General features: G+C 49.1%; 1 protein-coding gene across 1 annotated transcript; it reads right to left on the reverse strand.

Annotated features, from left to right (window-relative positions):
• Window positions 1–23179: 23179 nt before the first annotated feature.
• LOC125758294 (uncharacterized) lies at window positions 23180–25108 on the reverse strand. Its single transcript, XM_049415328.1, has 2 exons — window positions 24884–25108; window positions 23180–24751 (listed from the first exon to the last, which is right to left on the reverse strand). The coding sequence occupies exons 1-2, from the start codon at window positions 25106–25108 to the stop codon at window positions 23180–23182; spliced, it is 1797 nt and encodes a 598-aa protein (XP_049271285.1).
• Between the last annotated feature and the right edge of the window lie 216 nt (window positions 25109–25324).

Raw genomic sequence — 25324 nt, forward strand, 5'->3', positions numbered from 1 at the left:
GCCGGGAACGTCGAGAACACTGGCGTGTACAGGGTAGCTCAGGGTCCAAGCTGACGTCGGCACTCACGTTAGAGCAGAAATGTAAGTTTTATCGCAACGAAGTAGATGCTACAGTCCGATGGTGTGCATTTCATAAGTAGCGTTTGTCGCTGTAGCGTATTCGAGCAACGCTTGGCTAGAGCCTGCGTAGTCAGTGTTTTCTTTATGTCGTTGTAGAACCAGATAGCCAACACTGCGACAGGGTGCGTCCAGATAAGATGGAACATCAGGTCCCGGTCACCATTCCCGATTTTGATGAAATTTACTGTTAGGCATTAGACCGAGAACAATGGTTTCCAAGTTAGTTCCGCGAAAAAAAAATTGTTCACCTGAAAAAATATATGTAAATTCCGGACGCGAAAAAAAAATCAATTTTCTGTCAATTTCGCGAATTCTGAAATTTGAGCGCACCCAGAGAAAAAAAAGCGCACTTCTTGGTCACAGTATTTGTTCCCCTCAAAGAACAAGTGAAGTACGATCTTATGAGTCTCTTATTTAGATTACCTGTCGAGGCACTTTTGAATAAAAATATCACGAACATTGCAAATTGCACGAAATGCCTGTATTTCAGGAATTCATTTCTACAAACAAGTTAAAATAAGAGTATTAATAATCGGTAAGCATTAATTTTCATATTTGCACTCTCGTTTGAAGTGACTTCCGTGGTTTTATCACGCTCCGTTGGACTCCATAATTGTGCTGAACGTAAGTGATTAACGAAAAACGCCGAAGTTTGAAAATAGTTTTCTCAAAAAGAGTATTCTTAATTTTTTAAAAATTCCTCTGACTGAAGCCGAGGAGGTCATCTACCATTATGCGCAAAAAGACGTTGAAGTATTTTGGTTTTACAGTGAAAGCTATTATGAGATCATTTCAGCGGCCGTTTTTGGCGCCGTAGTTGTCCGCCGACGCCGGTGTCCGTAACCACTATCGCTCGAAATAAGAAAAAAATTCCAGGATAGAACGAGGTTCGAACCTGGACCCTTTGCGTGGGAGCCCAGTATTCAACCTCTGAGCCATGCCGGTGCTTGAAACTGCTTTGCAAAAAGGTCCTATACAGGCTTCATGTCGGGAAGGAACCACATTAACATGTATAATATAGCGTGGTAGAAGAGTAAAATAAGCACCAAGCGTCGCACAACGCGAATTCTGTAACCAGGCGTCAGACAATGCGAATTGTGCAATGAGTAGGTTGTGGAATGCTTCCGACCCATTACAAAGGGCTGTGCCGTAATTCTTCATCGTCATCAGGCACAGCATCAACAAAGTGCGCATAATGCCTTACATGCATTTAGAAGGTACCATTGCTCCCCGTAGAGTGGCGAAAAATGGCACAGTGCCTGCTTCACTACTTCTCAAAAATTACAATGATTTATAGCGTAGTGGGTTCCTCGCAAGTGTACTTGTATTGGTTGCCAAGGAAGCCGATAAGCGTATGATCCATTTCCTCGGGGTCTGAGTAAAGTTCTTCGCTCCCCCCCCCCCCCCCCGTCTCTCTCCCACGTCAACGTATGTTATACAGCATGACGGGAGAGGGAAATAGCGACCGGGCGTCACAAAATGCAAATTACATAACTGGTGGGCCGTTTAATGCTTCCAACCCATTACAAAAGACTGAGCCGTAATTCTTCATCGTCATCAGTCGTCACGTCAACAAAGTGCACAAATGCCTTACAGACGCAACCAAAATAATGCAACGTTTTTCTACGCAGAATGGTAGATGACGTCCTTGACTATAGTTAGAGAGATTTTTAAAAAATGGCCTTTTTGAGAAAACTATTTTCAAACTTCGGCGTTTTTCATAAATCCCTTACGTTTCAGCACAATTAAAGAGTGAAACGGAGCGCGATAAAACCAGGGCAGTTATCTCAAAAGAGAGTGCAAACACAAAAGTTAATATGTACCGATTTTTATCATCCTCACTTAAACATGTTTGCAACAATAAATTCCTGAAATACAGGTATTTTGTGCGATTCGCCATGTTTGCGATTTAATTCAAAGTGCTTCGACAGGTAAGGGAAATAATATACTCGCAAAATTGGATTTCACTTGTTCTTTGAGGTGAATAGATATTGTGACCAAGAATTGCACCGTTTTTTGCCTAGGTGCGCTCAAATTTCAGAAATCGCGGAATTGGCGGGAAAGTGTTTTTTTTTTTTTTTGCGGCCAGAATTTATATACAGGCTGTTCAAAATTAAGCTTTATGGTTTTCTTAAAATTCAGCACTGGGAGGCACGTGACAACCACCTTTGCAGACAAGTTTTCTATCCAGGGGGACACAAAGTGAGAAAATAAATATTGCTGTCAGCCACCCAGTTAATTGAGATTGAATAATGAACTTTTTAAGGAGTGCAGCAAGCGGGGATGTTTGTATTGAAAAGTTGAAGGCAGGCTTGTTTCTACACAGTTCCACTTGAAAGAATTCTAGCATGTTTGTGTCCCGAGATACCCCGCTGCAAATTTTAATAGCGGTATGCACGACTAGGCATGCAACACAGTGAGCACTGACGCAAAGCTACTTCCCCATGTGCCGCGGCTGTTGCGTGCGGTGGTTAATCTGACAACGGGTCGAAGGCATAGGCAAAGATGATAACGGTCACCATTTTGCTACCGGCTCGCAATTTGAAGCAATGACAGCTCGTCACATCAGGGAGAAACGTTGCGCCGATCCTCACCGTCGTGCATGCGTAATCATGTAAACCGCAGTTAAACTTTGCAGCGGGATATCTTTTAGCACAGGCATGCTAGAAGAGTTTTTTCAAGTGCAACTGTGTAGAAACGCGACAGCCTCCAACTTTTCAATACGAACATGTCCACTGGCTGCACTCATTAAAAAGTTAATTATTCAATCTTGGGTACTTGGCAGCGATAACTCTTGTCTCACTTTGTGTCCCCCAGGATACATAGCTTATCTGCAAAGGTGGTTTGCACGTTCTTTCCAGTGCTGAATTAAAAAAAAGAACCATACATCTTAACATTGAACACCCAGTATATATTTTTCAGAAGAACAATTTTTTTTCATAATACTGACTTCGAAACCATTGTACTGGGTCTAATGCCTAGGCCTACAGTAAATTTCATGAAAATCGGGAATGGTGACCGGGACCTCGTGTTCGATCTTGACTGGACACACCCAACCATAACTGGCGCTGCCCCGACATGACGCTTGTGTAGGGTATTTTCTCTAAGCATTTTCAAGAACGGGCGTGGCTCTGTGGTAGAATACTTGAAGGTCATGCAGAATGCCTGTGTTCGATTGCGGTTCAAAGTGTGATGTTTATTCTTTCCTTCCATCGGGATTTTTAAATGCGAAGCATTTTCTTAGCGAACCTCAGGCACTTTGGCCGTTTCTATCTACCTATCTACGTATCTATCTATTCGTCTACGTCTGGGCGCTCTCCTGGTCGTCTCCATAACTTCTAATATAGCAAAATTGGCATAGCAGGCTATCAGAGTATGACGAACGCGATTCACTGGTCATTACATGAATTACGCAAAATATCTGTCTCGTACGTCATGAAACCCTTTCTCTCAGTCACGTGTGGCACATACCCGTAAATCACAGTTAATGTTATGCGGGTATGTGCCACAGGTGATATAGAGTCAAAACCAACACAGTAACCGCGAACACACACATTGATACGCAAGGAAAGTGATAATAATAATAATTGTTGGGATTTTGTGTCCGAAAACCATCTGGTATTCTTCAACGTGTACCGACATCGCACAGAACACGGGCATATAGCATTTTGCCTCCATCAAATTGCGACCGCCGCGGCCGGGATCGAACCTGCGACCTTCGGATCAGCAGCCGAGCGCCTTAACCACTACACCACAGCGGCGGACGCAAGAACAGTGAGGAAACTGAAGACAGAACACCCCTAGAAGACGCTCAACTATCATTCACTCGTCCACGTGGTCTGCAATGTGGACCACGTGGGTTACGCAAAAACCGGCGTCAATGCTTCCTACAATAAATTTCCTGAGAGAACCAGGCCTCTCATCATTAACGATGACTTCAACATTGATTTATCAAGACCCAACAATGTTTGGTCCTTATACTGCGTGAAAGACGGATTGGATGTGGAGAAGGCAGAAAAAGACCTAGCTGCCACGTCCACGACAGGAGGCATTATAGATCATTTCATCGTAAGAGGCCTCCAGGATTTCCATCAGCTGCACTATACCTCGCACCTCACTACACTTATACTCCTCGTAGCCGCGATCACGAACAAATCCGATTAACAAGTCCGGTCCAGCTGCTGGTGCTCAATGATAACGGTGATGATGACCTTGTTCAAGAACTGTCAAGAACCCCTTCTACACATACCCACGGGTACGTGAAACGTGCGCGCGTTCTCCGTCATAACGAACAAGTATAAGCATGACAGCTGTAATTGCGACTGTGACTTACGTGCAGTGCGCCTGCGCGTGCCACTCGGCTGCGTATATATGTAGGGAAACATTCCTCAATGAAGCTTAGTTGCGAGTAAGGCCTGTCCTGTGCATCTGTGTTCCTTCTTTGTCCTGTTAGGATTCGCGCTATCCAGCATTGAATAATATAAGCACTACATATCAGCTTACCGCGTCTGGTGTTGGTAACACCCATGTTGCTGTTACCATCGTTACGCAACTGTAAACAACTGGTTATATAATACAGATACGACTCTTCAACATATGAGTGTGCGTACGCCACTTCCATATTTCTCTAGCGTCATTCCGTAACGTTTCGCTCAATGTGAAAAATTACGCCACAGTCACCATCCCGCACATGATTCCCACCATATTGATTACCACGGTACGTGGGATCTGCCAAATTTTTCTTTCATTCAGAATTCCGTCAACGCCGGCACAGTATTTTCTGCGACACAAGCTGTTTAACGCTTTCGCGTGAAGATTTCTGAAGTCAGTTCTCTCTGTTCCTGGGTTCATTTACACTGTGAATCACTTGTGCCTCATACTCTTTTACCACGGTCCGTGTTATGCGGTTATATGTCACACGTGACCATAGGTCGGCAAAAAATGTGTATCTCACTCAGACTCACTCATGAAATATATGTTGCCCTCATAGGTCGGCAAAAAAAGTGGAACTCACTGAGATTCACTCATATAATGTATTTTCCGTGTAGGGCTCACTCGGACTCAGACTCACCAAAAGTTTTCTCAACCGTACTCACTCGGACTCACACACACCAAAATATTACCCAGCCGCATTCACTCAGACTCAGAATCACGGTTAGAACTGAGTCTGAGTGAGTCGGCTCTTGAGTCCGTTATCGTAAAATTAGCTCTTCCGATCTTGGCGTCAACGCTTTTTAACACAAATTTCTCCCATAATCGGGGCTCTACGATATGCCATTCAATCTTGTACCTTCAAATACGAGTTATTGGAAGTTTCAATCCAGTAGAAGATTCTTATGAAATACGCGTCTCACACGAGATATTTCTATCAAGAACTTCGCATGAAAGAGTTTGCGGGGGGGGGGGGGGGGAGATGGAGATGGAGACCACAGTGCGTGATCTTACGATCACGCACTGTAGGCCCTCTGCAATGCAGGCCGCCTATGCGACGCTGTCGCGCCTTGCGCTCCAGCATTGCAGAGGAGGCTACCGCTAGGCAAGGGTGTCTGCCATGCTCTTGTTCTGCTCTGCCTGGACTGAAAGTTACACAATCGATTACGCAAATACGAGCGTGAACCAGAGAATGCTATGGACCTATTGAACGCTCTTCCTGTTTCAGGAAATTCATTTTCTTTCATCGAAAAGAAATAGCATCGCCGCCCCTCTATATCCCAGCTTCTGTGAGTCGATAAGTGTGCAGAAGTGTTGAGCGTTTTGGTTAGACCGAAGTGGGAGAGCTAAAAAAGGTTTCTGCTTTTGTCTCCGATGAAGTTGCTCAGCTTATCATGCGGTAGCTTGCCGCGAGCGCGGCTGCTTGCAACAAGGCGATGAATAAGGCAGTGAACTCGACCACATTGGGAAGCCCAGCTTTGAAGCTTGCCCTGCAGCTTGATCAACCGGACCAGGGAAATGTTCAAGGTGCGCGGTTTTCTGGAGCAAGGAGACTGAATTGACAGCCGGGTGTTGATCTTGATTACTCTAGAATTGGCTTGTACAGCGCAAAAAGGACTCGGACGGCAAAGAAGCACTCAGGCGCCACGTTGTTTATTTCTCTCTCAGCAATGATGAGTTCACAGAGTTGTGTACGCACCCGAACAGGTGGACATCTTTGTACTACAACTGAAAATATTTGTTCTACTCCTATGAATCTGTCCGGGTCACCAATGTAGCGAAAGACGAGAGAGACGTGACGGCGGCCGACGTGGCCGTGCCGTAGACTCACCACTTTATTAGGAAGACAAAGACCGAAGCGGAACGGCGGCGGCTGCAGGCGTGCAAACCAGCCAGGAGCGTGAACGCATTCTCTCTAGGCTCGCGCCTCGAGCTCTAGGCATGAGCAGCGCGAGAAGCGCGGCGCGGTGACTGGAAAATGATGAAGGGCAGTGATGGTGACGCCACAAATCCATCTCGCCAGGTGCTATGAGTAACCGCTGCCAATGTGATTGGTGGGCAGCCTTGAAATACGTTCGCAATGAGACACTGTCCGTCTATTCGAAAAAAGTTTAGGTATTGTTCAGCATATATTAATGCGTTGTTTAGTGTGCGCACGTCATTTCAACGCTGCGAGATTCTACAGATTTGTGACGTCGCGTAACAAGCAGGCGATTTTATGGCACACCGAAAGTTCTTGACGAATGGCGAAGAACTAATGGCCAAAAATATGCAGTATTCGAAATAGTCTATTCGCTAATTTATTACGCAATCGTGCATAGGTTGTCATTACGCGATGGCTCATTTTCGCGTCATTTGCTACATCGCGTTACGAGCAGATGCTGTGCGCCTGACCTAGAAAATTTCGACCAATCATAAACAGCTAACGACAAATGCGGGAGGAAACAATGCGGGGTAGTAGTTTAAAATTAGAATGACTCAGAATTTAAAAAAAATAAAATTGCACGTTACACCGTTTACATTGGCGTAGTTCCTTGGAGGTGCCGGAGGGCCCTCTAATCAATGCCGCAAATACAAGTACTATGAGTATAAAGAATGTACTATGCCTGTAATAAAACAAATTCCTAATTTTCAAAGAAAACTGTGATTCACAAGCTAACAATAATAGTAATATAATAATGTAATAACAATAAGAATAACAACGCGCTAGAAACACTATTTCTACTAGGAGCAAACAAGGCAAAATATAATATACACAAGCCTAAATATGTGCAAGAAAGCGTAGTGCTAATTAATGAATAGAAAAGGTGCAGTCACTGCTACCTACATTTAAACACGCAATTATTAGTGAGCAGCTTTTAGGCATTAACGAAATTTCACGGAATGATAGAAATGTATAGTACTGGGAAGGCCGCCATGGACATAATTGTATTCATGCATAAAGTTGTGTGGTTAATGTACAAGAAGTGCTGGTTGTAATACTATACATGCATGACACGCACATGTATAGTTGTCCGAGTACATGCTACGTAAAATTGACTGTACCTTTTCTATAATCTTAGTAAACACCGCTAGGCAGATGGTGATGGTGACGTCACAAATCCATCATATATATATATATATATATATATATATATATATATATAAGTATGAGAGGTGGCACTTCAAGAAAACTTCATTTATTACGTCGACGTTTCGGTCAGAGCCTGACCTTTCTCAAGACGAAATGTTCGTGCATATTTCCGTGTTTATATGGACATCAAATGAGAGGGGAAGGAGGTGACAGAGAGAGAGAAGGAGCGGGAGGGAGAAAAAGTTTGCTTAGGGCCCATCAGGAGCGAGGAGTACCACGCCACCGCCGACAGCGGAGTGCTTCGCGACAGAGCTTATACTTATGCGGCGGCTATTACTCATCGTTAAAATTCGTCGCTCTATTCTGTCCCGTAGGGCTGGACGAAGAGCCGGCTCGAGTTAAAAACAGCCGGTGTGCGATTCAAACAGGCTGACCGGAGAAAAAAAAGGAAAAAAAAGGAAAAAAGGGGGGGGGGGGTTAAGTGGGTGTCGGTGAGCACTGTTGACGCCGCGTATTGTACTTTTGGGCCATGCCGAAGGAGTCTTGTATACCATCTGACTTGTTGCCGAGCCTGCTCGTTTGTCTGATAAACGACGCCCGCTTCCAAAGCGAGAACGAACACGTTGAGTGACATTAGCGACTTCCGGTCAAGGATCTACAGAACGGGAAAAAAAAAAAAAAAAAAGAGGTAGGAGCAACACTATATATACATTGAAGCGGTACAAAGGGATATTATAGAAGCTTATAAGGCTAGTAAACCCGGCACCTCTAACTTGTCTAGAAAGGAGCAGGAATCACTTTTAGCGCTAGGCAATCGTGAGGATATTGTTATAAAACCAGCTGATAAGGGCGGTGGAATAGTCGTTCTCAACAAGGAGGACTACATCAAAGAAGGCTTACGGCAATTGCAGGACAGGAAATTCTATAAACCCCTTGATTATGACCCAACAAAACAGCACAAAGAATTCATTACTGCGACCCTCCAGGACCTCGTAAAACAGGGTGCAATAGACATCAAGCTCTGCCAATCACTCATTCCCGCTCGCGCCACACCTGGACGTTTCTACATGCTACCAAAAATACACAAAAAAGGCAACCCTGGAAGACCTATAATATCAGGAACGGGGACACTTACTGAACCAATATCTAGCTACATTGATTTCTTGATTAGGGACTTTCCGCCTCGGCATCCATCGTACCTGCTTGACACAAACCACTTCTTGAGAGAAATTGAAAATCTTACAATAATGGAAGGTGCTTTTCTCGTCACACTAGACGTCACGTCACTATACACAAACATACCACATGATGATGGCATTCAGGCTCTTGTGAAATCCTACAGGGAAAATTCACCGGCCTCTTCTCCACGCCCGATTGTCCTTGAAACTCTAGCCAAGGTCGTCCTCGAATTAAACAGCTTCGAATTTGACAACCGATATTTTCTTCAAATAAATGGAACGGCGATGGGAACAAGAATGGCGCCGAACTATGCCAATATATTTATGCACGAGATTGAATCCAGTTTTCTGTCAACATATCCCACGAGCCCCGCCTTCTATAAGCGGTACCTCGATGACATCTTTCTTATTTGGACGGGCACTGAAGAACAACTAATTAAATTTATTGATGCATTTAACAACGTTCATAAAAACATTTCTTTCACGCATACTTATTCTAGAACTGAAATTAACTTTCTTGATGTTAACGTAAGGGTGGAAGGGGGTAAACTGGTAACTAGTGTTTACAGGAAGCCTACAGACGCGCAACAATACCTCCACTTCAAGAGCTGTCATCCGCGGCATTGCAAAACCAGCATCCCATACTCCCAGGCACACCGATTTAGGAGAATATGCTCTGAGACAAAGGACTTCAAAGAGAACACGGACCGTCTACGTAACGTCCTTATAAAGCAGCATTATCCACCTCCAATCATCGACGACGCAATACAAAAAGCAGCGAATCTTAACTGCCACCAAATCCTACACAATCAGAAAAAAGAAAGTAAAGGGGAACGAAGCAACCTAATTCTCACATTCACTAGTAACGCGCCGAATGTTAACAAAATTCTCAAAAAGCATTTCAATATCATTGAACAAAGCGACCGCCTCAAAAAGCTCTTCACTGTCCCGCCGCGGGTGGTATACAGACGCCCGAAAAATGTGAGGGACTATGTAGTACACTCTAAAACAAAAAGAACAGGACAAGTTGGCTGCCATCCCTGCGGGAAAAGTAGATGTCAGGTGTGCAAGCACATGCAAACAACGACGATAGCTGAAAGTACGCATGGTAATTTTACACACACCATACATGGTGACCTTAACTGCGACTCCCCAAACGTTGTCTACCTGTTAGAATGTGGAATCTGCAATAAACAATACGTTGGACAAACTGATACACCTTTTCGAATCAGATTCAACAACCACCGCTCGCATGTGAACACACTACCGAACCTTCCCCTTTCCAAACATATTAAGTCAGAAGGTCACAGTTTCGATTCCATTAAAGTAACACTACTCCAAGGAACTTTCCGCTCTCAGAGAGAACGTGAACAGCGTGAAGCATACTTAATACACAAATTCAACACCGTTGAACATGGAATAAATGAACATCCGGGTGCTCTTCCTGTTTTACGTGCCTTAAAGCGCAAATAGTACTTTAAATGAAACTAACATCAACCCAACAAAATACGCAGCAAAGATGCATGTGTAAGCCAATGCCTTCGGTGATCGTACCTGCAGTGTTTTTCACCCTTTCATGTGTGCCGTCTTTTACCTTCCCCTGCTTTGTATTGTACAGCGCTTGGAAAGAGCAGCAATCGATCAATCTAAGTGGAAGCCCGCCCTCCCTCTTCCTTCTTGCTCCTACCTCTATTTTTTTTTTTTTTTCCCGTTCTGTAGATCCTTGACCGGAAGTCGCTAATGTCACTCAACGTGTTCGTTCTCGCTTTGGAAGCGGGCGTCGTTTATCAGACAAACGAGCAGGCTCGGCAACAAGTCAGATGGTATACAAGACTCCTTCGGCGTGGCCCAAAAGTACAATACGCGGCGTCAACAGTGCTCACCGACACCCACTTAACCCCCCCCCCCTTTTTTCCTTTTTTTTCCTTTTTTTTCTCCGGTCAGCCTGTTTGAATCGCACACCGGCTGTTTTTAACTCGAGCCGGCTCTTCGTCCAGCCCTACGGGACAGAATAGAGCGACGAATTTTAACGATGAGTAATAGCCGCCGCATAAGTATAAGCTCTGTCGCGAAGCACTCCGCTGTCGGCGGTGGCGTGGTACTCCTCGCTCCTGATGGGCCCTAAGCAAACTTTTTCTCCCTCCCGCTCCTTCTCTCTCTCTGTCACCTCCTTCCCCTCTCATTTGATGTCCATATAAACACGGAAATATGCACGAACATTTCGTCTTGAGAAAGGTCAGGCTCTGACCGAAACGTCGACGTAATAAATGAAGTTTTCTTGAAGTGCCACCTCTCATACTTATACGGCAACCAAAGGCAACCACTCCTTCAACTATATATATATATATATATATATATATATATATATATATATATATATATATATATATATATATATATATATATATATGCACAGCCGACGGAGGGGTTGAGGATAGCGCCCCATCCCCCCCACACACCCCTGACCAAGTTGATACGCCACTAATTCCCGCGCAAAGATGGCATCAACAAGCACATAATCACTAGTACACAATATGCGCTTATGGAAAGCGTCGTAATTTGAGGAGAGAAATGGCAAGGTGTGCTCTCTTCAGTAATTGTGCAACGTACACGTCTGCTCATGCATGCACAACGCTTCAGGAACGCGCGAGGCAGAGCTCGTGGCTGCAGCCGTGAACGCCCGAAGACGTTTGGCTGCCCGCTGGTGTGTCTCTCACTGCAACAAAGCACTCACTCAAACTGTATTGAAACAAAATGGGAGCGGAAATCGGGGAGCCGACCTCCACTGCGTTGAGACTACCGAAGCGCGTCCTGTTAGTGCTCGTTAGTGTCATGATGGAGTACTTCACCGATTCCAGAAGGCGACATCGCCCGCCACCAACCAAATTCACCCTGGAAGGGAGAAGGTGTGAAAGAGATAAGGCGCGTGCGTGAAGGCTCATGCATGGGCGTCGGTTGCGCAAGGGGTCGAACGCCCGGCTCCTATCGTCGCGGACCGAGAGGTCTTCGGTTCGACTCCCAGGTCATCGAAATCAACGAAGTTTGCTCTTCTCGTTTTTCTTTGTCATCTGTTCGTGTGAATTTTACCGAGTTACATCCGTGACGAAAACATGTTAGTGAAGTCTTGGTGGACTTTCGTGTTAAAAATGAGACAGGCAGCAATTCGCGGAATGCTTCGCATGAAATCGATTCCAATAATACGTGGGATCTGCCGGATTTTTCGTCAGAGCGGGGCATTGCGATGGCTGATTCTTTGTTCTCATGAGACGAAGCTTCACGTACAAAAACTCTTGCACGCGTCAGCACCCGTCGAAGGCCGGGCTAATATGCATGGCGACCTTCCACATTGTTTTGGAAAGTAGCGCTTAGATTGTGCGCAGGCCAATATCCGTTGAATTTATTGTGGAGCTAACGCAAGCGCCTGCAATATTGCTGGAATGCTTGATCAGGCATGTCCGACGATCGATTACAGTCGACTGACGATTGCACTCGCTGTTATCGTTGCAATTTGAGTGTTAGTTTTTTTCCTGGGCAAAAGTTGGCCCAATAAACAGTCCATTCACTACCTTCTTGTGTATTGTGCAATGCACTGTCACGACCACGTGACACTATTTACATTGAAGTGCACATTGTAGAACCCGAGGTGGGTGGAATTGATCCGGTATCCCCAACTTCTGCGTGGGCCCAATCATATCGAGGGTTTGACATGCCAATCCTCTGAATTCTTGTCATACCGTGCGATGAGATCTCCTGTAGACCATGAAATATAATTCCCAGTATGAGCAATTGTGTTTCGCTATTCGTTAGGTTAACAGTTACCGTCGATATTTCTGCAGTCCTTCGCCGTTCTTTTCCACAGCCTGTTAAAGAACTTTGTTAATGGGTTTAGCAAGTAACCTTATGTCTCTTTAATAGGCAGGATGGGACCTCAGCTGCTATGATGCTTACGGAATATATTACGGAGATGGAATGCCATGTGTGTACAAGTATTTCGAAGTGAGTACACGTTCTTGTCGGTTATTGTCTGAATCACCCAATTTATGCTCAATATAACATTCAATTAGACACGGCAGGTACGTTGGTCTGAAATGTCTTCAACGATCTTGTACTTAACCCTGAGTTCTCCTATAACAATATTACCGTAACTTAGTCAAACGAAACGTCGATATACAGGGTGCACCAGCTAACTCTAGACAAAGTATGAAAACATGGCGACGCACTCTATGACGACGCGACCAAATACTCGTTGCTGACTATTGCATCGAGTAAGTCGCACATTTTTGTGTGGTGTTAACTGCTTAATTTGGTAAAATTATTTTACGAACTTTTGAAGCAGTAAAGTTTTGATGGCCCTTCGTCGTCGTCGATCACGGAGATCTTCGTTGATGATCGGCAGCGATGATGCATTCACACGTAGGCAGCAGTGGTGGTTAGATGAATTTAGTAATTTATGTGAACGTAAAATAATGGATACAACTGAGCTAGAAATATTGCCGCGAGTCTTTTATTTCATGCGTTGAAGCTTCACCCACAAAGACTGTGGGCAACGCGCTGCACAAGCCTCGCCGTGATGTGTAGGAAGCTTCGCGATTGTTTTGGAACAATCCGTTAAGATTACGCGCCGCACGAGAATGTTCCAGCTTTGTCGAGAGATAACGCCGCCAACAGCGATATCGCTGGAAAGTTCTATAGCGCCTGTATAAAAGCCGACGCGCTTGACTGCTTGTCTGTTGATCGACGGTCGACGCCCCGTTCGCCGCTATTATTGTACAGCGTGTATTACTGTAGTTTGACTATCAGTTTCCCGGCCACAAGTTCGGCCAAATAAACAGTTTCATCTCGGACGTGCTGACTGCTGTCTTCGTCGACGTCACGACCCCGTGACATCTGGTGGAGGTGCTGGTTCATGATCCGGACGCCACCGCGGAGCGCTGACCCAAGCCCAAGCCGCGAAGAAGACGACTCTAAGGACAACCCGGATCCTCGAACCAGCCGCCGGCAGAAGGGACTACAACCAGAGTACGGGCTCCTTCCCGAAAACGCCAGGCAGCCGAAGACCGTCACATCGACCGCCGAGACGATGACAGACCCCCTGCCACCTACAACGGTAGTGATGCAACAGCCAAGGGAGCCACCGACTTTCCGTGGATCGTCGTTTGAAGACCCGGAGAGCTGGCTGGAGACGTACGAGCGAGTCGCCACCTTCAATCCTGCGACCTCTTTCGGACGACGTTCCTCAATACCTTCGCGAGCATCGTCCGCAAGGAAAAGGCCGCTGCTTTGCTGGAGACAAGAGCACAGCTACCGAATGAGACGGTCACTATCTACACGGAAGAGATGACGCGACTTTTCCGCCTGGCCGATGCTGCCATGCCTGAGGATAAAAAGGTCCGCTTCCTTATGCGGGGAGTGAAACAAGACCTCTTTGCAGGATTGGTGCGGAACCCACCGAAAACTGTCACCGAATTCCTAAAGGAAGCCACAACAATTGAAAAATCCCTCGAGATTAGGACGAAGCAATACAACCGCTCAACCCTGTCGACAGGCCACACCGAAGCGCACTCGCTAGGCACCGACGACCTACTGGAAACCATCAGAGCGATAGTGCGGGAGGAGCTGCGCATGCTGTTGCCTTCAGCGCAGCCTCAAGTGGATTCGATCGCCGACATGGTCCGCGAGGAAATGCAGCAGTCGCTGGGCACTCCCGATGCAGCGCAGCCGCAGCTGCAAGCAATGAACTATGCTGCAGCAGCCCGACGCAACGCCCCCGCTCCTCGTCCACGTCAAGACGCCGCGTCGCCGCAGCAGTTCCGCCGCCAGACGCCGCCGCCGCCACCACCACCGACACCCTACCGTCCTCCTGTCGCCCAGCGCAATGCCCCGCGCTACGCGCCAAGGAAGACCGACGTTTGGCGCGCCCCTGACAACCGCCCGCTGTGCTACCACTGCGGGGAGGCCGGCCACACGTACCGCCGCTGCCAGTACCGTCAGATGGGGCTACGCGGATTCCCCGTCAACGCGCCGCGCCCGCAGCCAGGCGAACGGCCTCGCGACATCGACGACTACCTCACCGGAACACAGTGGCAAGAACGACGACCTTCCCGCTCACCGTCGCCCGGCCGCTACATGTCACCGCACCGCCGGCAGTACACTGGCCCAAACCGGGCCGGTCGCCTAGCCCATATCCGGAAAACTAAGGGCAGCAACCGGTGGAGGTGCGGTTGCTGAACGACGAAATCCTGAAGATCCTCCGCCGTCGACGACGACACCGCGACGAAGTTCCGAGGCCCCGCCGCATGCCGAACGACGTCGACGTCCTGAAGACGAAACTTTGCGACCGGAAGCAGACCTGACGACGCAACGCGGAAGCAGCGGTGCAAACCGACGTAGCCGTGACCCGACGCCGCGACGTAACCGCAACGCAAGACGGCGGACTAGCGACCTCGACGTTCTGATCGACGGCCACAACGTCACCGCTCTCGTCGATACTGGAGCCGACTATTCCGTCATCAATGGGCCGTTCGCAGCAAAGTTGAAGAAAGTTAGGACTGCTTGGGAAGGCCCCGAGATCCGGACCGCTGGAGGCCATCTAATAACACCGATTGGTGTCTGCACGGCGAGAGTCACTATGAACAACCGGACTTATCCTGCGAGCTTTGTAATCCTACAAAACTGCTCCAGGGATGTGATACTTGGAATGGACTTCCTAAGTGACCACGGCGCCGTCATCGACTTAAGAACCAGGTCGATAACCCTATCGTCGGAGAAAGCGACACCGCCGGATACGAACCCATGTCAACATGCCCTGAACGTGCTCGAGGATCAAGTCACCATTCCTCCTAGATCCAGCATCATAATTCCCGTCGGCACCGAAACGGCTGAATGCATCGAAGGTGTCATCGAGAGCGATCAGGGTTTGCTGCTAGACCGTGACATTTGCGTCGCAAGAGGCATTGCTCGGCTGTATGAAGGGAAAGGAAGCGTGATGCTAACGAATTTCAGCCAAGAATACAGACACCTGAGCAAGGGCACGACGATTGCGTTCATCGAAGAAATCTTGGCTGTCAGCGATGCGTTTGCCTTTTCAGATTCTGACGAAGCTACAACGACAACCGCAATTCCTGAGCCATCCTTCGACGTAAACCCAAGCCTTCCCGCCCGCCAGCACCAACAGCTCCGATGCCTTCTGAAGAAATATAAGGACTGTTTCTCGTCGTCATCACGGGTCCGGCAAACGCCCCTTGCTAAACACCGTATCATAACGGAAGAAAATGCTCGACCACTCCGTCAGAGTCCCTACCGGGTTTCGACGCGAGAAAGGGACGCCGTTAAGAAGCAAGTCGACGAAATGCTACGCGATGACACCATCCAGCCGTCCAAGAGTCCGTGGGCGTCTCCCGTAGTGTTAGTGAGGAAGAAGGATGGAACCCTACGTTTCTGCGTCGATTATCGTCGCCTGAACAAAATCACGAAGAAGGACGTATATCCTCTTCCGCGGATAGACGACGCCCTGGATCGACTCCACAACGCGAAGTACTTTTCGTCGATGGACCTCAAGACCGGCTACTGGCAAATCGAAGTCGACGAGAGAGACCGAGAAAAGACGGCCTTTATAGCACCAGACGGCCTCTTCGAGTTCAAGGTCATGCCCTTCGGTCTTTGTTCGGCACCTGCGACATTCCAACGTGTTATGGACACAGTGCTGGCTGGCTTGAACTGGCAGACGTGCCTCGTGTACTTGGACGACGTCGTTGTGTTTGCCTCAAGCTTCGACGAACACCTCCGGCGCCTTGAAGCTGTACTTGAAACAATCAAGACCTCCGGCCTCACTTTGAAGCCTGAAAAGTGCCGCTTCGCGTACGAGGAGCTCTTGTTTTTGGGTCACGTTATCAGCAGGGATGGTGTTCGTCCAGACCCGCGGAAAACAGCTGCCATTGCTGCCTTCCCGCCACCCAGCGACACCAAATCCGTGCGCCGTTTTCTCGGCTTGTGCGCCTACTACAGGCGCATCGTCAAGAATTTTCACGAATCGCCGAGCCGCTAACTCACCTCACGAAGACCGACGTGCCATTCAAGTGGGAAACGGTGCAAATCGAAGCATTTGAAGAACTGAAACGACGCCTTCAGATGCCTCCGATACTAGCGCATTCTGAAGAATACGCCGATACGGAAATCCACACCGACGCAAGCAGCGTAGGACTCGGCGCAGTCCTTGTGCAGAAGACTGCCGGGCAGGAAAGGGTCATCAGTTATGCTAGCCGGTCGCTATCAAAGGCAGAAACGAACTATTCCACAACGGAAAAGGAGTGCCTAGCGATCATCTGGGCTACATCCAAGTTTCGCCCCTACCTCTACGGCAGGCCCTTCAAAGTTGTGAGCGACCACCATGCATTGTGTTGGCTAGCTAACTTGAAGGACCCTTCAGGTCGGCTCGCACGTTGGAGCCTACGACTTCAAGAATTCGACATTACCGTCGTTTACAAATCCGGAAAGAAACACACCGACGCCGACTGCTTGTCTCGTGCCCCCGTCGACCCACCACCGCCCGACGGCCACGATGATGACAGCTTCTTGGGAGCCATAAGTGCCGCCGACTTAGCCGAACAACAGCGAGCCGACCCGGAGCTGAATAGTCTAGTTGAATACCTGGAGGGCAGGACCATCGTTGTCCCAAAAGTATTCAGGCGAGGGTTGGCATCATTTTCCTTGAAAAACAACGTCCTCGTAAAGAAGAACTTCTCTCCTGCCCGAGCCAGCTACCTTGTCGTTATACCTTCAGGACTGCGACCAGAAATCCTGCATGCCCTGCACGACGACCCGACGGCTGGACACCTCGGACTTTCCGGCACTCTCGCACGAGTACAGGAAAAGTACTACTGGCCGCGCCTTGCCGCCGACGTCACTCGATACGTAAGGACGTGCCGAGACTGTCAGCGACGAAAGACACCGCCCACAAGACCAGCAGGTTTCCTTCAGCCGATCGAGCCTCCTCGGCGACCATTCCAGCAGATTGGGATAGACCTCCTGGGGCCGTTCCCAACGTCGACTTGTGGAAATAAATGGATCGTCGTGGCCACCGACTACCTCACCCGCTACGCCGAAACAAAAGCCCTGCCCAAAGGCAGTGCCGCTGAGGTAGCCAAGTTCTTCGTTGAGAGCATCGTACTTCGACACGGCGCCCCAGAGGTTGTCATCACCGACAGAGGTACGGCGTTTACGGCTGACCTAACTCAGGCGATCTTGGAATACAGCCACACAAGCCACCGCCGGACCACCGCGTACCACCCACAGACCAACGGCCTCACCGAGCGTCTTAATAAGACCATCGCCGACATGTTGGCCATGTACGTCGACGTCGAACACAAGACGTGGGATGCCATCCTTCCGTACGTGACCTTCGCGTACAACACGGCCGTACAGGAAACGACGCAGACGACGCCATACAAGTTGGTCTACGGACGGAGCCCGGCAACGACGCTCGACGCCATGTTACCAAACGTGACCGACGAGGAAAACATCGACGTGACCACCTACCTACAGCGCGCCGAAGAAGCACGACAGCTCGCCCGCCTGCGCATCAAGACCCAGCAGCACACCGACAGCCGTCGCTACAATCTTCGACGACGATTCGTGGAATACCAGCCCGGCGACCGTGTCTGGGTCTGGACGCCAATACGACGGCGCGGACTGAGCGAGAAGCTTCTTCGACGATACTTCGGACCGTATAAGGTACTTCGACGTCTCGGCGCACTCGACTACGAGGTTGTCCCCGACGGCATCACGAACTCTCAGAGGCGCCGAGCTCGACCCGAGATCGTGCATGTGGTGCGCCTTAAACCGTACTATGCTCGTTAACGCACCTGAGGACTCTAATGTTTGCTTTCTTTATTTGTTTTCTTTAGTATTGCATGTATTCATGTTCTGTTTTTAAGCATCGGGACGATGCTTTTTTCAGAGGGGGGCATTGCCGCGAGTCTTTTATTTCATGCGTTGAAGCTTCACCCACAACGACTGTGGGCAACGCGCTGCACAAGCCTCGCCGTGATGTGTAGGAAGCTTCGCGATTGTTTTGGAACAATCCGTTAAGATTACGCGCCGCACGAGAATGTTCCAGCTTTGTCGAGAGATAACGCCGCCAACAGCGATATCGCTGGAAAGTTCTATAACGCCTGTATAAAAGCCGACGCGCTTGACTGCTTGTCTGTTGATCGACGGTCGACGCCCCGTTCGCCGCTATTATTGTACAGCGTGTATTGCTGTAGTTTGACTATCAGTTTCCCGGCCACAAGTTCGGCCAAATAAACAGTTTCATCTCGGACGTGCTGACTGCTGTCTTCGTCGACGTCACGACCCCGTGACAATATACAAAAGATTAAACAGGAATAACACACAGTCTCACTCTTCTACTTATTGAAGAAGTTAGAGCCCAGACTGTCTTACGTTGCACGGCCGCTAGCCTCACTGATCTATCAACACATGATTTCAGCCCAGGCTAGCCTTACGTACATAGTACGGAGCCTCACCGATCTATCAGCAACGCTGATTACAGCCCAGACTGTCGTGCCGCACTCGTGCAGCTCGATATCTCCTGCCAAGAACAAAGCAAATGGGCGGTGGCCGCTCTTTGTCCATCCCTTGACCACGGCGGCCAACCAGAGCGTAAGTATTTCTTGGCCCTCGCCCACCGGGCAGGGCCTGAACGGAAAGCCCAGATATTCCGAGAAACACTGCTTTCCTCCTTTCTCTTCCACGCGTGTTCATTCACGGTGTCAGGAGCCAATACCACGTGCGCGGAATTTATCGCTTACACATTCCACTCATCGGCCAGCAAGCAGGCCGTCGCCTGCGACTCGGCGCGAACATGACACCACAGGGGGTGTTCTGCAGTGTGTCCCCGTGGCCGGCAGATGCCTTCAAACAGCGCGGCCAGCGCCCCAGACCCAGTCCGTGCTTTGACCGGAATTCCTGGAGCTCGAAAACCAGACCGCCGCGGCTCTGGGCCAGATGTCACATCCAAACGGTAGGCAGCACGCACTTGCACGCATGGCGCCACCGCAGACGACTCGACCGTCGTGAACGCTCCCGAACACAGCGGGAGACGGCGCCGACCCCTCTCGGCCTTCCGCGAACTCGCGGTTCGTTCCTTGGCGCGAAAACCGCGGCCACCATCGGCGTGCTAAAGGGCCCCTGCCCTCTCTCCTGAACGGCTCGCAGCCATAAGCGGCCTTACGCGCCCCTCCTAAAGAGTATACTGGGCTCTAAACGTGCTCAGCTATACTTATAAATTAAACAAAGGCCGTTGGATCATTACGTCCGGGATCCATGAAAAATTATTTACAGATCAACGAAAAGCAGCCTTTCCATGCAGAATAACGCTGAGAATGATACACTCAATAAAGCATACATGTAAAAAACATGACATATTTCATTTCACTATAAAGCACGACACTTGCAAAGAAACTAAAGAAATATTGTATGCACGTGGCACAAGCGCTCTAGATACAGCTATACATATCTACAAAGAGTCCAATGCACCACGAAGAGTTCCGTGCAGTTCTATAGTTCAGCACACACCACTTTTGAGGTGAACGGGAACATTCACGCCCGTCCAAGCTAGCATGGCTCGTTATTGAGCTGGCTCCCATGAGCCATTCTGAAGCCTTGACAGTGCATCCGCATTAGCATTATGCGCGCCTTTCCGATGGCGCACCGTGACATTGTATCGCTGCAAGGAAAGTGCCCACCTAGCTAGCTTTGCTCCCTGCAGAGTGCTGGTGGTCAGGTAGGACAGAGGGTTATGATCAGAGACCACATTCACCACTGCTCCAAAGAGCCAATAATCAAATTTCTTGAGCGCCCATATTATTGCAAACGCCTCCCTTTCTATCGTTGACCAGCGCCCCTGTGTCGGGTTAAATCGATGGCTAGCGAACGCTATCGGCTTTTCATTCCCGTCTGCCGACATTTGAGCCAAACAGGCTCCGGCTGCCGTGGCCGACGCATCCGTGAAGATCCAATATGGCTGATGAGGGGCAGGAGTGTTCATGGCGACAGCCTGGCACAACGACGTCTTTAAGCTATCGAACGCCTCCTGGGCATCTTCTCCCCATGGGATTTCATTTGGCACCCCCCGCCTAGTTAACGCTGTGAGCGGGCCCGCGACGTCCGCGTAGTTCGACACATACTCGCGGTAATACCCACAAAGCCCCAAGAGGCTTCTCACTTCCTTCTTTGTGCGCGGCGGGACAAGGCCTTTGATAGCAGCTATCTTTTCTGGGTCTGGGCCGTGAGTTCCCGAGCCAATCACATGTCCGAGATAACGGATATGTGTCTGCCCTACCTGGCATTTTTCAGAGCTTGCCCTCAGACCGGCATCACCAAGAATCCTAAGCACGGTGTCTACATGGCGAAGATGTTCCTCCCATGTGTCTGAAAAAATTGCTATATCATCAAGGTACACTGATGCATAAGCCTGGTGTGCTGACAGCAATGCATTAACCATCCGCTGAAAGGTAGCTGCTGAGTTCTTCAAACCGAAGGGCATTACCCTCCACGCGTACTGCCCATCGTGTGTCACGAACGCCGTGAGATATTCACTTTGGGGATCCATTGGCACCTGCCAGTACCCTTTCCTGAGGTCAACTACAGTTATGAAATTTGCGCGACCCACTCTGAAAATTAGCTCTCGCGGATTAGTCATCGGAAAGGCATCCACGCGCGTGACAGCATTCAACGTCCTATAATCAATGCACATGCGCATTGACCCGTCTTTCTTACCCACACACACAACCGGGTGTGCGAATTCACTTTCCACTGGGTATATAAGCCCCAGATCAAGAAGTCCTCCAACCTGCCGACTAACCTCTTTCTTTAACAGCTCTGGAACTCGGTAAGGGAATGTCCTTTTGGGCTTAATACTCTCCTCCAACTCAATACGATGCCGACCTACCTGAGCCATCCCAGGCTTTCCATCAAAAACACAGCGATGTTTCTGAAATACCCTCTCAATCTCCTTCCGCGCGTCAGGACGCAAATGATCCAGCTTTTCGGGGGGTATCACACTCTCTCCATCTGCAGTAGGCACCGCCTGTGGCGCGTACTCCACATCACCAAACCCTTCGTCCTCCTCGAAGACCACCCCAACGTCGCTTACTCTAGCATAGTAGGGCCTGAGCCGATTTGCATGCACCACCGAGGACTTTCCGTCATTCATTTGTAGGCGATAAGAGTGTTCCCGCTCTTTACTTGTTATCGTGAACGGCCCCAACCACCTCGCCGCCATCTTTGTTGCCCTAGCTGTATCAAACAGCAGCACTTGGTCTCCAACATTAAATTCTTTACTTCGCGTCCTCCTATTGTACACTTCAGCATATCTGCCCTGGTGTGCAGTGCTTGTCAACTCCACTACACTCGCGGCAAGATCTAGTTGCTCACGCAGTTGTTGCAAATACTTCGATGGTTTCTCTGTTAGAGTTGCCGGCACAATTGCTTCACCCGTCCAAGTCTGTTGCAAAATTGATAGAGGCCCGGTCGGGTTTCTGCCATACAACAGCCTGAATGGCGACACCCCTGTGGTGTCATGTGGCACTTCGCGGTACGCCCACAGCACACATGGGACAAGCTTGTCCCAATTCTTTTGGTCACGTTCTATTACATGATACAGCATATTTTTGAGAACCCTGTTCCATCTTTCCACCACGCCATTGCTCTCGGGGTGTTCAGGGGTGGAAAACCTGGGTGAACAGCCCAATTTTTCCAACATCAGCTGTGTCATTTGTGACTTAAAGTTTGTGCCCTGATCAGAACAGACCATTTCCGGAACACCGGTGCGACTAAAAATTTCCAGTAATGCCTCGCATGTGGCCTTTGCAGTCAACGATCGGAGTGGCACCACCTCAGGCCATCTAGTGCAAAGGTCAACGAGGCACAGGGCATATCTGTGGCCTCTCGCCGACGGCACATCGATAGGGCCGATGACATCTACATTAACCACCTGGAATGGGTGTTCCGGCCGCGTGAGTGGTGTAATGGGTATCTTGTCACTTTGCCTTCTATCAGACCGCGTCTGGCACTGATGGCATGTCTTACAATGCTCAACAATATCCCTTTCCATTCCTGGCCAAAAGAAACTATACTTTATGCGTTGCCTGGTCTTTTTCGACCCCAAGTGTCCACCCCATAAGGACTCATGCGCCAGCTCCAACACCTCGCTGCGCCTTTCAACCGGCAGGACTAACTGTCTGACCTTGACTCCCGCTAAAGAGTCCTGATGGTATAAGAGCCCGTCTGCCACAAACATTTCAGCTTTCTTTTTTCTTGCATCCTCCCATGACCTTCGAATACTATCATCTGAAAGCTGCTCAGCTCTAAATTGCTCTCACTGATTAGTGACCTGATCGGCAAAAGCGGGACCACTTTCTCCCGATTCTTGAACCTCATCAACCGTTTCACCGCGGCCACAGTTTAAAACTGCTGTATCGCTGTCTTTCATTTCACCTGATCGAAGTCCCACTGCACTGACGACATGCGTAACACTTTCCCGTTCACTCCCATTGTCTTCTTGTGCATGCAGTAACTCCCAATCCTCTTTTGACAGCAGACAGTTAACTCCATCCACGAGCTGGTCAGTAATAGCACACACCAGATCAACCTTCTGTGGTTGTCCCACCCCTCCCGGGTAGTTTAAAGCTATTGGCAATGTAGCCAAAGTTGCTTGGATGGTTTTTCCAAACGCCGACTGGAGCCTTACTGCGCCCGATGAATCCTTTACCCTTTGCGGAAGTATCCCTTCACGTATCACCGTTATTTCGATGCCTGTGTCCAGCACAGCTTCAGTAGTTATGCCACCGCACGTGATCGGGATAAGTTCCAGTTTCGACAGGGCCGAGCCAGCACTTCGCTCGAATACTTCCACCCTCGCACTCAGCACCCTTTCCTGCTCGGGTGGCGGTAACTTATCAACAATGGCGACATTATGGACTCTCTGTTTAGGCACAGTGGTCAACTTCGCCTGCTGCGCCTTACTTGAGGCCTGAGGACAATCCCTAGCCACGTGACCCTGACCGCGACAAATGTAGCACCTTACATTGGCCTTTTCTATGCCGGCCTGCCTGGCTAACGGCGGAGCAGTTGGCACTCCAACCGTCTTAGTTGCTCGACCCTTTCCTTTCGCCTGTTCAAAAGTCTCGAGAACTTTAGCGACCTCTACAGGTTTAAACCACTCTTCGCCCTCCCGCAAAAGAACATACTCTAGACCTTCCGGGCCCAAACTCGCCTTCATTCGGTCAGCGACCATTAGCTCAGCAACCGCTTCCTTAGTATCCGCATTAGGAGATTGCAGGTAATACGCGAAGTACGTTCTGGCCCGAGAAGCGAACTGAGCCCATGTTTCCTCTCTTTTCTTCGTCACCTTTTGAAACCTGTCTAAGTACTCAGCTAGGGTGAGCTTAAGTTCATTTAGTACCGCACGTTTCACGATCTCATAATCCACACACTCCTCTTCACTCAAGCTACACAGCATATAACGGACTCGCTCAGACAGCGCAGGCATTATCAAGTGTACTCGGTTGCCTTCCGGTACCTGGAAGGATGAAAAGAGTTTATCCACCTCATCGAACCACATCGGGACATCCGCGTCGCACGGGAACCTGTATGCCTTCAGCATTTTAGCGCATTGTGCTACTCCGTCAATGCCGGTATGGCGGCGGTCGTTCGTTCCCGACATCGAAGGCGACCTACTCGATTGCTCAATCTCTGCTCTGCGTAGGGCTATGCGTTCACATTCAAGCTGTAGGCGTACTTTTTCGAGCTCGAGCTGCAGGCATCGTACTGCCATTCCCTCTGGATCTGACCTATCCGGATCTTGTAGAGCGCCTAGCGCCCCACTACCACCTCCGGTGACCGACTGCTCAGACTCAGTCTCTCTGAAGCTCGGTAGCTCCTGCTGCCTCTGATCGTCTCAGATGCACCATCCTCGCCCACACTAGACCCCACAGCGCTTGCCATTCTGCGCGTGATCATTTCTAGCCTCACAGAGCAACAGCCATGCCAACTTAGACAAAGCGTAAGGAATCCCGCTCACCCGTTTCTGCTGGGGGCCTCCACTGTGGTTCGGCTCCCGACGACTTTCGATGGCGGTGGGACTCGCTGGCACCTCCTTGCAGTCGTGCGTCTCTGGCTCGATGGACACCTTGCAGTTGCTCTTCGTGTGGCTTGCCGATCCTGTCGGGCTGCGCCAGTAAAGTTTTGATGGTCCTTCGTCGTCGTCGATCACGGAGATCGTTGATGATCGGCAGCGATGATGCATTCACACGTAGGCAGCAGTGGTGGTTAGATGAATTTAGTAGTTTATGTGAACGTAAAATAATGGATACAACTGAGCTAGAAATATACAAAAGATTAAACAGGAATAACACACAGTCTCACTCTTCTACTTATTGAAGAAGTTAGAGCCCAGACTGTCTTACGTTGCACGGCCGCTAGCCTCACTGTTCTATCAACACATGATTTCAGCCCAGGCTAG

Source organism: Rhipicephalus sanguineus, chromosome 4, assembly GCF_013339695.2.
Source record: "Rhipicephalus sanguineus isolate Rsan-2018 chromosome 4, BIME_Rsan_1.4, whole genome shotgun sequence".
In the NCBI taxonomy this organism is placed as follows: Eukaryota; Metazoa; Arthropoda; class Arachnida; order Ixodida; family Ixodidae; genus Rhipicephalus; species Rhipicephalus sanguineus.

Bases quoted from the DNA above. Each gene is read 5' to 3' on its own strand.
- LOC125758294 (XM_049415328.1), bottom strand. From the start codon at position 25,108: ATGCATCATCGCTGCCGATCATCAACGATCTCCGTGATCGACGACGAC. The intron at 24,752-24,883 runs GTGAGCGGGATT...TGAGACGATCAG, and splicing joins GAGGCCCCCAGCAGAAACGG to AGGCAGCAGGAGCTACCGAG.